Raw genomic sequence first — 15,002 nt, 5'->3', positions numbered from 1 at the left:
CATATATGTAGAAAAGAGCCCAGCTGGGATTTACACCTCCAGCATATGTCTGATGTACCAGGGTGCATCCGCTTCAATCTCTCTGGTGAGTAATACCATCTGGATAAGACTTTATATGCATATTCCTGCACCAAAACACATACTGAAGCTTTCTGAACCTTCCCGCAAATAACTTCCCACTCCTGATCAGAAAAACGGCAATTTAAATCTTCTTCCTAGGCCCCCTGAAAACCAAATGGTCTGGGATCACATCCCCTAAAAAATTTATATATCACTGATATTGGTCGGGGCACCCTCCTCAACAAAAGCCACAGGTTTTCCAGACTTTCCAGCTCTTGAGGGTTCACCCCCCTCCAATCCAGTGTCCCCACAAAGTGTTGAATCTGTAAATAGGAAAAAATATCTCCCCCGGGCAGGCCATACATGGATCACAGTGTATCAAAACTCTTCATCCTACCCCCCTGCAGCACAGCTCGGAAATTCAATATACCCGTTTGTTCCCACCGCACAAATATGGCATTTTCTCTCCCAGCCTCAAATTTTGGCTCCCATCGCAAAGACGCAAGTGTAGATCAGTCTGGCCCCATTTCCTCCGCACTTCTCCCCATAGTTCCACCAGATGCCTCGCAAACGGATTTTGTATCCCAACCAAAATCACTCCCACTCCTTCAGTAGTCCACAAGTAGGAACTCATTGGCCTATGAGGGCTATACGACTGCTCCACCTGACTAGCTGGCTTTGTTTTCCTCCTCTCCCAGTCTATAATCATCCGCAGTTGGGCAGCAAAATAATACCACTCAATATTGGGCACCGCTTTACCCCCCCCTCTCAGGAGCCACCCACAATACACGTCCTGCCAAATGGAGAAGTCTGCCCTCCCAAATAAACTGTGATAGAAAACCCTGCAGTTGTTTAAGTCTCTGCCTCGGAACTGCCACTGGCAGTGACTGAAACAGAAATAACAATCTAGGCCAGTGATGGCGAACCTTTCAGAGACCGAGTGCCCAAACAACAACCCAAAATCTAATTATTTATCGCAAAGTGCCAGTACTCATTGTGGGCGGGGTCACCACCTGTGACTCCACCCCTATGATAGCCACACCCCTTACACCATCCATGGCGCATATAAACAGACATCATTGAAAATATTATACTAGTATAGGAGAAAAAAATAACATGATTTTCTTTCATTATAAACTAGTAAAAGAGGCCCATTTCAGATCAAATGAAACGGGCGCTAGCAAGGTGTTCGTCGCCAACACCCCCCCTCCCTCCCTGGCCAACCCCTTTGTTATTCTTCCATTGCTCCGCCCCCAACGTCATGACGTTTGACGCAAGGGCGGGGCCCGGAGCGATTTCCCACCCCTCCCTGCCAACCCCTTTTGTTGTTCTGCCATTGCTCCGCCCTCGAGGGCGGGGCCTGGAGCAATTCCCCCCCCCCACGCCTCCCTGCCTCCCTCCCTGCCAACCCCTTCGTTGTTCTGCCATTGCTCTGCCCTCGAGGGCGGGGCCCGGAGCGATTTTGGTGGCTTCACCACCACGAACCTTCGAACCTTTTTGAAGTAAGTCAGGGCTTGGCTTCACTGACGTCAGTGTCCTCAGAACGTTGAGGGTGAGTTTTATTATAGTAGATCATTTCTATAAACTGTTACAGCTCCAGTATACCAGTGCAAAATAAGACAGCAGATGTAAATTCTCAAAATGGACATATTCCAAACACTAAAATGAAAATAAAATGATTTTTTTTCTACCTTTTTTGTCTGGTGATTTTGTTTTTCTATCCATATTGGTCCTAGTCGCTGATTCTGCTGCTCTCTATCTGTTCTCTTAACTCCGTTTCCAGGGCTTCCTTTCCATTTAATCCTTTACTTTCCTCCTTCTTCATTTCTTGCCTCCATTTATTTCTTTACTTTCCTCCTTTCTTCTTCATTTCTTGCCATCCATCCATGTCCAGCAACCCTCCTCTCCCCTCCAGCCACAAATGTCCAGCCACCCTCCTCTCCCCCCCTGCCCTCCCTCCCTCCCAGCACCAGACCTCCCTCCCTCCCACCCAGCACCCAGCATCAGGCCTCCCACCCACCCAGCACCCAGCAGCACCCAGCACCAGGCCTGCCTACCTCCCGCCCTCCCTCCAACCAAACAAGCATCAGGCCACCCGCCCGTCCTCCCTCCCTCCCAGCACCAGGGCCTCCCCCTCCGCCTCTGAAATTTAAAAAGCGTACCGGGTTAAGGCGGCGTCAGCAGTGGCAGCGGCACTCTGAAACTCCCACTGCCACCTTTGCCAGTATGTCTCCGATATGAGTGTACTAGATATTAGCCTTTCAATTCAGTGTCTTTGTTTAAGAGCTAATGTTTTGTCATTTAGATCTGTAGCAAATCCTTTACCAGAAGACCACATTTGCAGGAGCATATGATCCTTCACTCTCAAGATAAGCCCTTCAAATGTACATATTGTGAGGAGCACTTCAAATCACGGTTTGCAAGATTGAAGCATCAAGAAAAGTTTCACCTTGGTATGTATGAAGAGAGACTTGCTGACCTGAACATGTATACCCTGGAGGAAAGGAGGAACAGGGGTGATATATATAGACCTTCAAATATTTGAAAGGTATTAATCCGCAAACGAATCTTTTCCGGAGATGGGAAGGCGGTAGAACGAGAAGACATGAAATGAGATTGAAGGGGGGCAGACTCAGGAAAGATGTCAGGAAGTATTTTTTCACGGAGAGGGTGGTGGACGCTTGGAATGCCCTCCCGTGGGAGGTGGTTGAGATGAAAACGGTAACGGAGTTCAAACATGCGTGGGATATGCATAAAGGAATCCTGTACATAAGGAATGGATCCTCAGAAGTTTAGCTGAAATTGGGTGGCGGAGCAGGTGAGGGGAAGAGGGGTTGGTGGTTGGGAGGCTAGGATAGGGGAGGGCAGACTTATACGGTCTGTACCAGAGCCGATGATGGGAGGCGGGACTGGTGGTTGGGAGGCGGGAAATACTGCTGGGCAGACTTATACGGTCTGTGCCCTGAAGGGGACAGGTACAAATTCAAGGTAAGGTATACACATATAAGTTTGTCTTGGGCAGACTGGATGGACCATGCAGGTCTTTTTCTGCCGTCATCTACTATGTTACTATATGTATACAGTGGTGGAAATAAGTATTTGATCCCTTGCTGATTTTGTAAGTTTGCCCACTGACAAAGACATGAGCAGCCCATAATTGAAGGGTAGGTTATTGGTAACAGTGAGAGATAGCACATCACAAATTAAATCCGGAAAATCACATTGTGGAAAGTATATGAATTTATTTGCATTCTGCAGAGGGAAATAAGTATTTGATCCCCCACCAACCAGTAAGAGATCTGGCCCCTACAGACCAGGTAGATGCTCCAAATCAACTCGTTACCTGCATGACAGACAGCTGTCGGCAATGGTCACCTGTATGAAAGACACCTGTCCACAGACTCAGTGAATCAGTCAGACTCTAACCTCTACAAAATGGCCAAGAGCAAGGAGCTGTCTAAGGATGTCAGGGACAAGATCATACACCTGCACAAGGCTGGAATGGGCTACAAAACCATCAGTAAGACGCTGGGCGAGAAGGAGACAACTGTTGGTGCCATAGTAAGAAAATGGAAGAAGTACAAAATGACTGTCAATCGACAAAGATCTGGGGCTCCACGCAAAATCTCACCTCGTGGGGTATCCTTGATCATGAGGAAGGTTAGAAATCAGCCTACAACTACAAGGGGGGAACTTGTCAATGATCTCAAGGCAGCTGGGACCACTGTCACCACGAAAACCATTGGTAACACATTACGACATAACGGATTGCAATCCTGCAGTGCCCGCAAGGTCCCCCTGCTCCGGAAGGCACATGTGACGGCCCGTCTGAAGTTTGCCAGTGAACACCTGGATGATGCCGAGAGTGATTGGGAGAAGGTGCTGTGGTCAGATGAGACAAAAATTGAGCTCTTTGGCATGAACTCAACTCGCCGTGTTTGGAGGAAGAGAAATGCTGCCTATGACCCAAAGAACACCGTCCCCACTGTCAAGCATGGAGGTGGAAATGTTATGTTATGGGGGTGTTTCTCTGCTAAGGGCACAGGACTACTTCACCGCATCAATGGGAGAATGGATGGGGCCATGTACCGTACAATTCTGAGTGACAACCTCCTTCCCTCCGCCAGGGCCTTAAAAATGGGTCGTGGCTGGGTCTTCCAGCACGACAATGACCCAAAACATACAGCCAAGGCAACAAAGGAGTGGCTCAGGAAGAAGCACATTAGGGTCATGGAGTGGCCTAGCCAGTCACCAGACCTTAATCTCATTGAAAACTTATGGAGGGAGCTGAAGCTGCGAGTTGCCAAGCGACAGCCCAGAACTCTTAATGATTTAGAGATGATCTGCAAAGAGGAGTGGACCAAAATTCCTCCTGACATGTGTGCAAACCTCATCATCAACTACAGAAGACGTCTGACCGCTGTGCTTGCCAACAAGGGTTTTGCCACCAAGTATTAGGTCTTGTTTGCCAGAGGGATTAAATACTTATTTCCCTCTGCAGAATGCAAATAAATTCATATACTTTCCACAATGTGATTTTCCGGATTTAATTTGTGATGTGCTATCTCTCACTGTTACCAATAACCTACCCTTCAATTATGGGCTGCTCATGTCTTTGTCAGTGGGCAAACTTACAAAATCAGCAAGGGATCAAATACTTATTTCCACCACTGTATGTAAGCAAATGCACACTGTAAACAGAAGCGATGGCCTGATGAAACAGTTTCTGGGTGTGCATTTTGGTATATGTATATATTTTTAAGTATTCTTATTTTCAGTTCTAAAACTAAAATGCTTCAAAATGATGTTTTTCCAGTGTAAGTAGTTTTATTCCCTCATAAAATTACTTTTTATTATTATTATTATTGTAGGACCTTTCCCATGCGACATTTGTGGCCGTCAGTTCAATGACACTGGAAATCTGAAACGTCACATAGAATGCACTCATGGAGGAAAGAGAAAATGGACTTGTTTCATCTGTGGAAAATCAGTAAGAGAAAGGTGAAAGCATAATCTTGACTATGCAGTGCTACTGAGGCTCATTAAAGTACCAGAATCTTTTATTAAAACATCAGCTGGGTTATTTAAAGTATAAGCTTAAATATGCCTTGGGCATTTAGTTTTGTGCTAAACGCTTTGGTTTTGTTCCCCTCATTTTACCACGCAATTTTAAATTTTCCCCCCTCTTAAAAAAAAAAATCACTTTTCATCCCAGCATCTCTCCAGTTTCTTTGATTCCAGTAGGAGCAGCTAAGTTGGAAGGACTTTCATAAATTTGAAAGATTACTAACTAGAGATCTGTATTATATTTTAATTGCTTAGCTATAAAATTGAGCATAGTGCTTTCTTAAGGGGCCATATTCAAAGCTGTCTCTCTGTTTGAGAAATTTATACTTTTCCAGGGCATAAGGTACATTTTGTTGGCAATAAGTGATGGGTAAAAGGTGTTAGCTGGCCCCCTCATGAATAGCATTAGTGATATTTATCTTGGAGTGAGGGAGTTAATTGCTGATGGGGTTTGGCTGCTGCAGTAGCTGGTGTTACGGAAAAAATGACCCATGTTTCAGCTTAACTGCTAGCAAAAGTGGTATTCCTCTATTCTGCAGTGAATCATCTTTGATTTTATTTCCCTTCCTTTTTTTATTAATCTCCAGATAGGCTTTCATCCATTCCTCTAGGTTCCTGTACAGCAGAGGTGTAGTATGTTCTGGACTTAATCTAGAAGATCACTGTGATGCAAAACCCCATCCCTATCTAATATAGAAAGGGCTTTGTAATTGAGGTCATGGATCTGTGCTTTTCTTATAGTATGTCAATTTTATTTTGGTCTGTAATTGTGCAGATTATTAAAAACAAATTGGAAAGTACACTCTTACAGTATAACAGAATGGCATGTTTTGCTTTGATTCGTCAGAAGGCTCAGTGTGGAGGTGCATTCTTGCATCTTGGTAGGGTGGAATGGAAGGTGTATGTGAACAGTATATGTGTGAGGATCATGTGTGTGTTTGGGAGGTGTTCCACCGTCTGATTTAAGCTCTGCTGAAGATAAATACAAGATATTTGTACTTTGAAAGTTTTTGCCTTTTTGGCATCATTGATGAAGACATTGTTTTAAGAGCAAGCTTTGGAAGGAATAGATTATTATAAATTGGCTATTGAGCCCTTTGAGAACCGATGACGAGGTGGGTGCAGTAAATCCTTGCATTAAAACGTTCTCTATATGTAAGGTGCAATGTTGAGGTTTTGGGACTCCGGTAAATTGTAATTGGGATAGGTTTGGGAGTTATTGATCGGCTTCCCACTGGAGTTGATGGACCTAAGAGGTGGCATTTCCCTCTGGCTAATAATTGTAGCTTTGTCCTTCAAAAATGTATTAAAACCTATTTTAAAACCATCTGTACTATTAACTTTGACAAAATCTGTTCTATAATTAAAATATGCATTAGCTGAAAAAAACATTTTCTTAAATTTGATCCATATCTACTGCAAGTTGTTTTCACAGCATGTCCCCTAGTCCTACTGATATTTGAAAGGGTAAATACTAGGGATGGGCAATTAACTCGTTAACGTTATTAGCGCATTAATATTTTAACGCAGGCCGTGCATTTTAAATCAGCCTGATATATTTATTTGTAGCGCTGACTCGCTCCCCGCTACAGCAGGGCTTATTTTCAGCTTCCTCGGCTCCTTGTCTCCCCCTGCATGGCTGGGCTGTGCAGATCCTTGAGCTGCCGCAGTATAGGAAGTTGGGGAAGTCTTATGGGACTTGAAACTGCGAGACTTCCCCACTTCTCGCACCTCATGGCTCAAGTATCTGCAGAACCCAGCCATGCAGGGGGAGAGAAGGAGCCAAGGAAGGTGAACAGGAGCCTAGCTATAGAGGTAAAGATGGGGAGTGGGTAAGCATTTAAAGAGAATAGGAGCCCTGCTATAGAGGTAAAAGCGGGAGGAGGGAGAGAGAAACTGAATGAAGGCTGTGAAGAGGGCCATGAGAGAAACTGGGGGAGAGGCTGGGGAGGGGGGACATGAGAGAGTCTGAATGAAGGTTGGATGTATGTCATGATTAAGCACAATTAATCGCGCAATTAGAAGTTTTAGTCGTTTAGTTGGTCGTGATTAAAATTTGTAATCTTTGACTACCCCTAGTAAATACCTTTACTCTGTTCCAACTCCACTCATGGTATTCTTAATCACTATCATATCCCTTCTCAGCTGTCTCTTTTCCAAGCAGAAGAGCCCTAATCTGCTTTCTTCATAGGGAAGTTGTTCATCCCATTTATCACTTTGGTAGCCCTTCTCTGTATCTTCTCTAATTCAGCTGCATCTGTTTTTTTGAAATGGGGGCGATCAAAACTAGATAGAAAACTAATTGTAACATAAGGAGGCGTTATGATAATCTCAGTCTTATTCTCTGTTCCTTTCTGATTAATTCTTAACATTAGATTTGCTTCCCCCCCCCCCACTGTTACTGCATACTCAGCTAAGAAGATCTCTCTTTCTCTCTCTGTATGTGTGAGGTGTGCATGTGTGCAATAACTTGCATGTACACCCTGTCGAAAGACTTGAACAATAGAACCTCACAGCCACTAAATTAGAGAACTGAGGTTCTGTGGCATAGGAGGGAGCTACAAAGGCAGTTTTGTGTGAGATTGTCTGGGTAGGAGGGAGATCGAAGAGTGCTGGGTCTGTTCAGGCATGGAAGAAAGGAGTGCTGGTCCACATATTTGGAACAAGGTGATGGGGTCAGACTGGAGAGAAGTCATGGGACAAGGGAAAAAGGAGTCAATGTAGTCTTCCAGTGAACTTCATCTACTGGTTCAAATGATGAGACATTGAACTAGTAGATGAAGTTCACTGGAAGACTAGTGATAACTCTTAATTGACAACTATATGTTAGTGATAAATGCTTTCCTATAAAAATGAAATAAAATTCTGTTTTTCTTACAGCTCTTAACTCTGGTAGTAGTATACCTCACAATACATTCCTTTAACTCTTTTTTTTTTTTTTTTTCTATCACTATCAGGTTTTTCGTCACAGTTAGGGGATTTGTAATATGTGATTATTGAAATCTAAAAAAGCACACAATGATATGTTCTATTTCAGGACAACTCTGAAAGAACACCTGAGAATTCATAGTGGAGAAAAGCCTCATCTTTGCAGTATTTGTGGGCAGAGTTTTCGCCATGGGAGTTCATACAGGTAACAAAAAAAATTAAACCAGATTTTTCAGATGTATACCATGCATGTATACCATAAATAGCCTCATAGTTCTCAATGTATATTTAATGTTATGGTTAAACTGAACAAAAATTGATAACTCCAGCTGAATGCAGAAGGGCTGCATATAAACCATTCTTCCTCAAAGAGCTCTGGAGAGGTGCTATAGAAATCAAACCGTAGGATAACCGAAGTCCCCTACAGCTGCTGTAACATAGTAACATAGTAGATGACGGCAGAAAAAGACCTGCACGGTCCATCCAGTCTGCCCAACAAGATAACTCATATGTGCTACTTTTTGTGTATACCTTACCTTGATTTGTATCTGTCTTTTTCAGGGCACAGACCGTATAAGTCTGCCCAGCACTAGCCCCGCCCCCAACCACCAGTCCCTTGATTTGTATCTGTCTTTTTCAGGGCACAGACCGTATAAGTCTGCGCAGCACTAACCCTGCCTCCCAACCACCAGCCCCTTGATTTGTATCTGTCTTTTTCAGGGCACAGACCGTATAAGTCTGCGCAGCACTAACCCCGCCTCCCAACCACTAGCCCCGCCTCTGCCATCCAATCTCCTCTAAGCTCTGCCATCCAATCTCCACTAAGCTCCTGAGGATCCCTTCCTTCCGAACAGGATTCCTTTATGTTTATCCCACGCATGTTTGAATTCCGTTACCGTTTTCATCTGTATAACACTATGCAGAAAATGAAGGACTGGCCATTCACTGAATCCCCCAGTAAATAAATAAACTAGAGTGTGATTCAAATTTTTAACAGAAATGGAACTAAAGAAGGACATTTTACTTTTTTAACCATATGCAGAAAAAACCCAGTTCTTGGGACACACCTAGCCAGTCTGATTTTCAGGATATCCCTAATAAATATGCACAAGCTAGATTTATATGCACTGCTTTCATTATATGCACATCTATCTCATGCACATTCATTGGGGATACCCTGAAGACTTGACTGTCGAGGTGTGTCCCGAGGACTGGGTTGAGAATCCCTGCTGTAGAGCAGACAAGATGCAGTGCTCTAAATGGACGCAAATGACAAATACGTGACATATACTATCCTGTGAAATTAAATATAACGAAATCTCTGAGGATAGTGCAATACTCCTTTTTCCTCTGTTGGTTGTAAATGTTTGGCAGTATGTTGTATTTATGGTACTGTCTTAAGGAAGAGCATAAGCCTGAAAAAAGAACACCCTTGGAATTAACAAATGGTAAGAGATAAAATGTATTTGAGTATGTGTTGTCCAGAAAGCTCCAGTATACAGTGCAATTCAAATTCATTAAAGTAGAACTTTGTTTCACTGATCTGCATGACATATTCTATATATTCAATGTGAATTATAGAAATATTCAAAAAGTAATAAAGAATTTTTAAAAAGTCTTGATTTGTATGTCTTCACATCCCTTGGCTCAGTATATATAGTAACATAGTAGATGACGGCAGAAAAAGACCTGCACGGTCCATCCAGTCTGCCCAACAAGACAACTCATGTGCTACTTTTTGTGTATACCCTACTTTGATTTGTACCTGTGCTTTTCAGGGCACAGACCGTATAAGTCTGCCCAGCACTATCCCCGCCTCCCAACCACCAGCCCCGCCTCCCAACCACCGGCTCTGGCACTTACCGTATAAGTCTGCCCAGCACTATCCCTGCCTCCCACCACCAGCTCTGGCACAGACCGTATAAGTCTGCCCAGCACTATTCCTGCCTCCCACCACCGGCTCTGGCACAGAGCGTATAAGTCTGCCCAGCACTATCCCTGCCTCCCAACCACCAGTCCCGCCTCCCACCACTCTTTTTGTAGCAATAACAGCTGTGAGTCATTTAGGACAACAATGTCTTGGTACACGTGGGTACCAATGGTACAGCAAAATATGTGAGAGAGTTCTGAAAGCCAAACTTTGGGGCCCTTTTACAATGGCGAGCTGAAAAATGGCTTGCGGTAGTGTAGGCGCGGGTTTTGGTCGCATACCGATCCATTTTTCAGTGCACCCGTAAAAAAAGGCCTTTTAAAAAATTTTTGCTGAAAATGGATGTGTGGCAAAATCAAAATTGCCACGCATCCATTTTGGGTCCAAGACCTTACCGCCAGCCATTGACCTAGCGGTAAAGTCTCGCGTGGTAACCGGGCGGTAATAACCTATGCCCGTCAAATGCCACTTGGCAGGCGGCCAATACACATGGCCGAAAATAAAAATTATTTTTTAGACGCACATATTGGATGCGCGCCAAAAATGAAATTACCACAAGAGCCACGCGGTAGCCAGGCGGTAACTCCATTTTGGCATGTGTAGACGCTTACACTGCTTAGTAAAAGGACCCTTTAAGCTCTTAGGTAGAAAGCTGAAATCCAAATCCTCTAGGGTAGCATTTTCAGAAGTGCTTCCCGTTCCATATATAGAAACCAAGAGGCAGGCAGAGCTCTGAAGTCTCAAGGCATGGTTGAGACTATGGTACAGGGATGAAGGATTTAGATTTGTTAGGAAGTGAGCAATATCCTGGGAAAGGAGGAGCCTGTCCTGAAAGGATAGACTCCACCTTAACTGAGATGGAACAAGACCGCTGGCACTAACATTTAAAAAGGAGATAAAGCAGTTTTTAAACTAAAATGGGGGGAAAGCCGACAGTCGCCCAGGAGCGCAAGGTTCAATGTGGAATATCCTTGAAGGATACTATTAAACAGGATCTTTAGGGAATCCTGAGAGAGATGTTTCAGTAATGGTGAAAGAAAGTCAGGAATGTTTTACAAAGAAATCTCATTCCAAAATTAACTTTATGACTAAGTACACTCCAGTCCACAACGTCTAATCCAAGATTTATACTAAGAGGGATTACAACTAAATTAAATAAAGGAAAAAAAGAGCCGGTCTATTTGACGGTGTCCTTTTTCATTTAAGAGCTTTACCTCATAGAACTTCTGGCGGCTATGAATTCAGATAATTGAACAGATTCATAAAAAACATATTTAACCAATTGATGACAAATTATGCATTTACAAGGAAATCGTAATATAAAAGTAGCTCCCAGTTGAAGCACCCCTGGTTTTAACAAAAGAAATTGTTTACGCTTCTTTTGGGTATCTTTACATACAGTACATCCGGAAATATACGGACCTTAAGTCCTAGGAAATCTTTCTCTCTACTTTTAAAGAATTTTTTCATAATTAAAGTTTTATCCATGGCTAAAGCCAAAGTAACTAGTAAAGTTGCGAAACTTGTTAAATCTGCTGTTGGTGTTTCTAAAATTGCGGAAACATCCAGTGATTGATCCATCTGTTGTTCAGGTTCATCGAAATTTTTATTAGGTAAGTAATATACTTGAGTCATTGGAGGTAAAATGTCATCTGTAAAACCCAGAATTTCTTTCAAATATCTATTTATCATTTCTCTAGGAGTAGTAGTAACTACCCTAGGGAAATTCAAAAACCTCAGATTTTTAGATCTTTGAGCATTTTCCAGGTTTTCAATTTTTCTTCTCAAATTAGAAACATCTTTTACAATATAATTTTGCAAATCTCGTGATTTCTCTGAGTTTTCAGTCACTGAATTTATCTTAGCCAGCATTTCTTCTTTTTTCAATTCCAAACCCTCAGCCTTCTCTTCAATTTTCCTTACCCGGGACTCAAGACCTTGAATTTGAGGGCATATAGCTTTACCCAAGTTAGTAATTAATACCCGAAGACTTTCCAGGGTTATCTCTGCTGGTCTCTCTTCTAAAAAGGATAAAGTACCTTGCATTTGTAATCCTCCGGTTTGTATCTTTCTCACTTCTGAGTCCATAGCCTTCTCTTTCGTTCCTCCCGCAGTTAAAGTTGTATTCTCCCGGTTTAATTGAGGGCTTTTGTCTCCCTCAATTCCTTCTCTCTCCAGGCTGATTTCTGCAGCTCCCGCTAGCTGCGGAACGCCAATTCCTGGCTGTTTCGGGGTCGACGCCATCTTTGGAGAGGAAACACACTGGGGTTGCGGGGGAGGAGCCCGTTGATCGGGGCTGACAGTAACCTCCAGCAGGGGCGGCGTCTGAAGCCCTCCATTCGTCGCAGACGCCGCCAATCTGCCACCCACTGATCCCGTCGGTGTCCGCACAAACAAGTCCTTGGGGCCAGTCTGCGAAGAGAGGGGTTGGTTCGGGGGAGCAGCTGCCGCCGCCTTCCCTTTTTGTTTAGGCATCGCGAAAAGGTAAGGGAACGTGTAGACAGACGATCAGTTCAAGCGGCCATCTTGGATTCGTCAGGAATGTTTAATGGGAGAACAGAGTAAAAGATGTAAATTATCCCCATCAACTTCAAAGCAGCTTGTAGATGCAAGGAAAAAATACAATTTGAAGTGTCTATATATAAATGCTAGAAGCTTAAAAAAAAGGTGTGAGACCCCTCCGAAGGGACACCACCTTATAGAGGTGGAGGGGCTTCTGTGTTTCAATGACTCAGAGGGCTATGCTGAAGGGTTACCCATATCAGACAGGCCTCTGAGGAGAAACCAGACAAAGAGTGTCCCAAAATAGGGAGAGTGGAAAGATGGAGGTATATTTTCAAAGCACTTAGCCTTCAAAAGTTCCATAGGTTTCTGTGGAACTTTAGAAGGCTAAGTGCTTTGAAAATATGCCTCATGGTGACCTGAAGCTCATACGCTCAATGGCCCAGCTGTCCTCTGAAGTTCTGTCTTTGTTTAATTGAAATTTCCTCTTGCATTTGCAGTTACCTTAACTGAGAGGAAGGGGACAGTGAGGGGGGGGGGGGGTCAGCCGCAGATGACTAGCGTTTTGTCCCCTGTGCAGCAAGTGTGGAAGCCCAGACCAGATGTATTCCACGTATTAACAAAGGTGGAAAGAAGAGCAAACGACAGCCAGATTAGTTAAAAGTTGATGTGAAAGAGGCTATTAGAGCCAAAAGAATATACTTCAAATAATGGACAAAGGATCCGAATGGAGAAAATAAGAAGCAGCATAAGCACTGTCAAGCAAGATGCAAAGCACTGATAAAGAAGGCTAAAATAGCATATGAAGAAAAACTTACCATGAAGAGAAACTCATAGTAACACCTTTTTCAGGTACTTCAGAAGCAGAAAGCCTGTGAGGGAATCCGTGGGACCGTTAAATCATGAAAGAGCAAAAGGGGCACTCAGGAATTCTTTGCTTCGGTCTTTATGGAAGAAGATGTAAGAGATCTACCTGTACCAGAAATGGTTTTCAAGGGTGACAATGTGGAGGAACTGAAAGAAATCTCAGTAAACCTGGAAGACATACTGAGCTAAATTGACAAAGAGTAATAAATCACCTGGACCGGATGGTATACACCCCAGGTACTGAAAGAACTCAAACATGAAATTGCTGATCTGCTGCTAGTAATCTGTAACCTGTTGTTAAAGTCATCCATAGTACATGAAGATTGGAGGGTGGCCAATGTAAAGCCGATTTTTAAAAAGGGTTCCAGGGATGATCCAGGAAATTACAGACCGGTAAGCCTGACTTCAGTGCCGGGCAAAACAGTGGAAACTATTAAAAAGAATACAATTACAGAACACATAGACAAACATGGTTTAAGAGGACAGACTCTGCATGGGTTCAGCCAAGGGAAGTCTTACCTCACTAATTTGCTTCATTAAAGCATGAATAAACATATGGTTAAAGGTGAACTAGTTAATGTAGTGTATCTAGATTTTTCAGAAAACTTTCGACAAATGTTCCTCATATTGAGACTCCTGAGAAACTTATTCGTGGGGAGGCAATGTTCTGCTGTTGATTAGGAACTGGTTATTGGAAAGAAAACAGAGGGTAGGGTTAAATGGCCATTTTTCTCAATGAAAGAGGGTGAATAGAGGGGGTGCTAAAAGGATCTTTAATGGCCATTTAATATATTTATAAATGATCTGGAAATCGAACAAGTGAGGTGATTAAATTTACAGGTGACACAAAACTATTCAAAGTTTCAAAACGCATGCAGACTGTGAAAAATTGCAGGAAGACCTTAGGAAATTGAAAGACTACACATCCAAATGGCAGATGAAATTTAATATGGACAAATACAAAGTGACTCACATTGGGAAGAATAATCCCAATCATAGTTACCTAATGCTAGAGGGTCCACCTTAGGAGTCAACACTCAAGAAAAAGATCTAGTTGTCATTAGAGACAATATGCTGAAATCTGTCCAGTGTGCAATGGCGGCCAAAAAATCAAACAGGATGCTAGGAATTTTAGGAAATGGGTGCAAAATAAGACCAAGAATATCATTATAATGCCTCTGTATCACTGCATGGTGCAACCTCACCTTGAGTATTATGGTTGCTGTATCTCAAAAAAGATATAGCGGAATTAGAAAAGGTTCAAAGAAGAGCAACCAAAATGATACAGGGGATGGAACTGCTTCTGTAGGAGGAAAGGCTAAAGAGGTTAGGGCTCTTCAGCTTGAAAAAGAGATGGTTGAGGGGGATATGATTGAGGTCTAGAAAATCCTGAGTGGTGTAGAATGGGTAAAAAGCAAAAGTATGGATAGCACTACGGCGTACTTTTGCTTTTATAAACGGTCTTTTTAAAGACCAGCCTACATGCTATCCATACTTTAAAAAACCACACTTAACATGGGAAGTTTAACCAAAATAATCCACCTTGTATGTTTGGATGAAGCTTTAAAAACTTTGGTGTCTCTTTTACAAAGCTCTAGAGACATTACGAATCACCCTTTTCTTACAGTTCAGAAATTCAGTGTCATGA

General features: G+C 43.0%; 1 protein-coding gene across 2 annotated transcripts in view; it reads left to right on the top strand.

Annotated features, from left to right (window-relative positions):
* ZBTB41 (zinc finger and BTB domain containing 41) overlaps window positions 1-15,002 on the top strand; it is a 72,145-nt gene that overhangs the window by 14,614 nt on the left and 42,529 nt on the right. For both annotated transcript variants that reach the window (XM_030207814.1, XM_030207813.1), the window contains exons 5-7: window positions 2,366-2,513; window positions 4,932-5,061; window positions 8,165-8,260. In XM_030207814.1, coding sequence (XP_030063674.1) covers window positions 2,366-2,513; window positions 4,932-5,061; window positions 8,165-8,260 — 374 coding nt within the window. The remainder of the gene's footprint in view (window positions 1-2,365; window positions 2,514-4,931; window positions 5,062-8,164; window positions 8,261-15,002) is intronic.

The sequence above is a fragment of the Microcaecilia unicolor genome, chromosome 6 (genome assembly GCF_901765095.1).
Source record: "Microcaecilia unicolor chromosome 6, aMicUni1.1, whole genome shotgun sequence".
In the NCBI taxonomy this organism is placed as follows: domain Eukaryota; kingdom Metazoa; phylum Chordata; class Amphibia; order Gymnophiona; family Siphonopidae; genus Microcaecilia; species Microcaecilia unicolor.
Note: the sequence above shows the minus strand (reverse complement) of the source record. Positions and strands in the feature narration are given on the sequence as shown.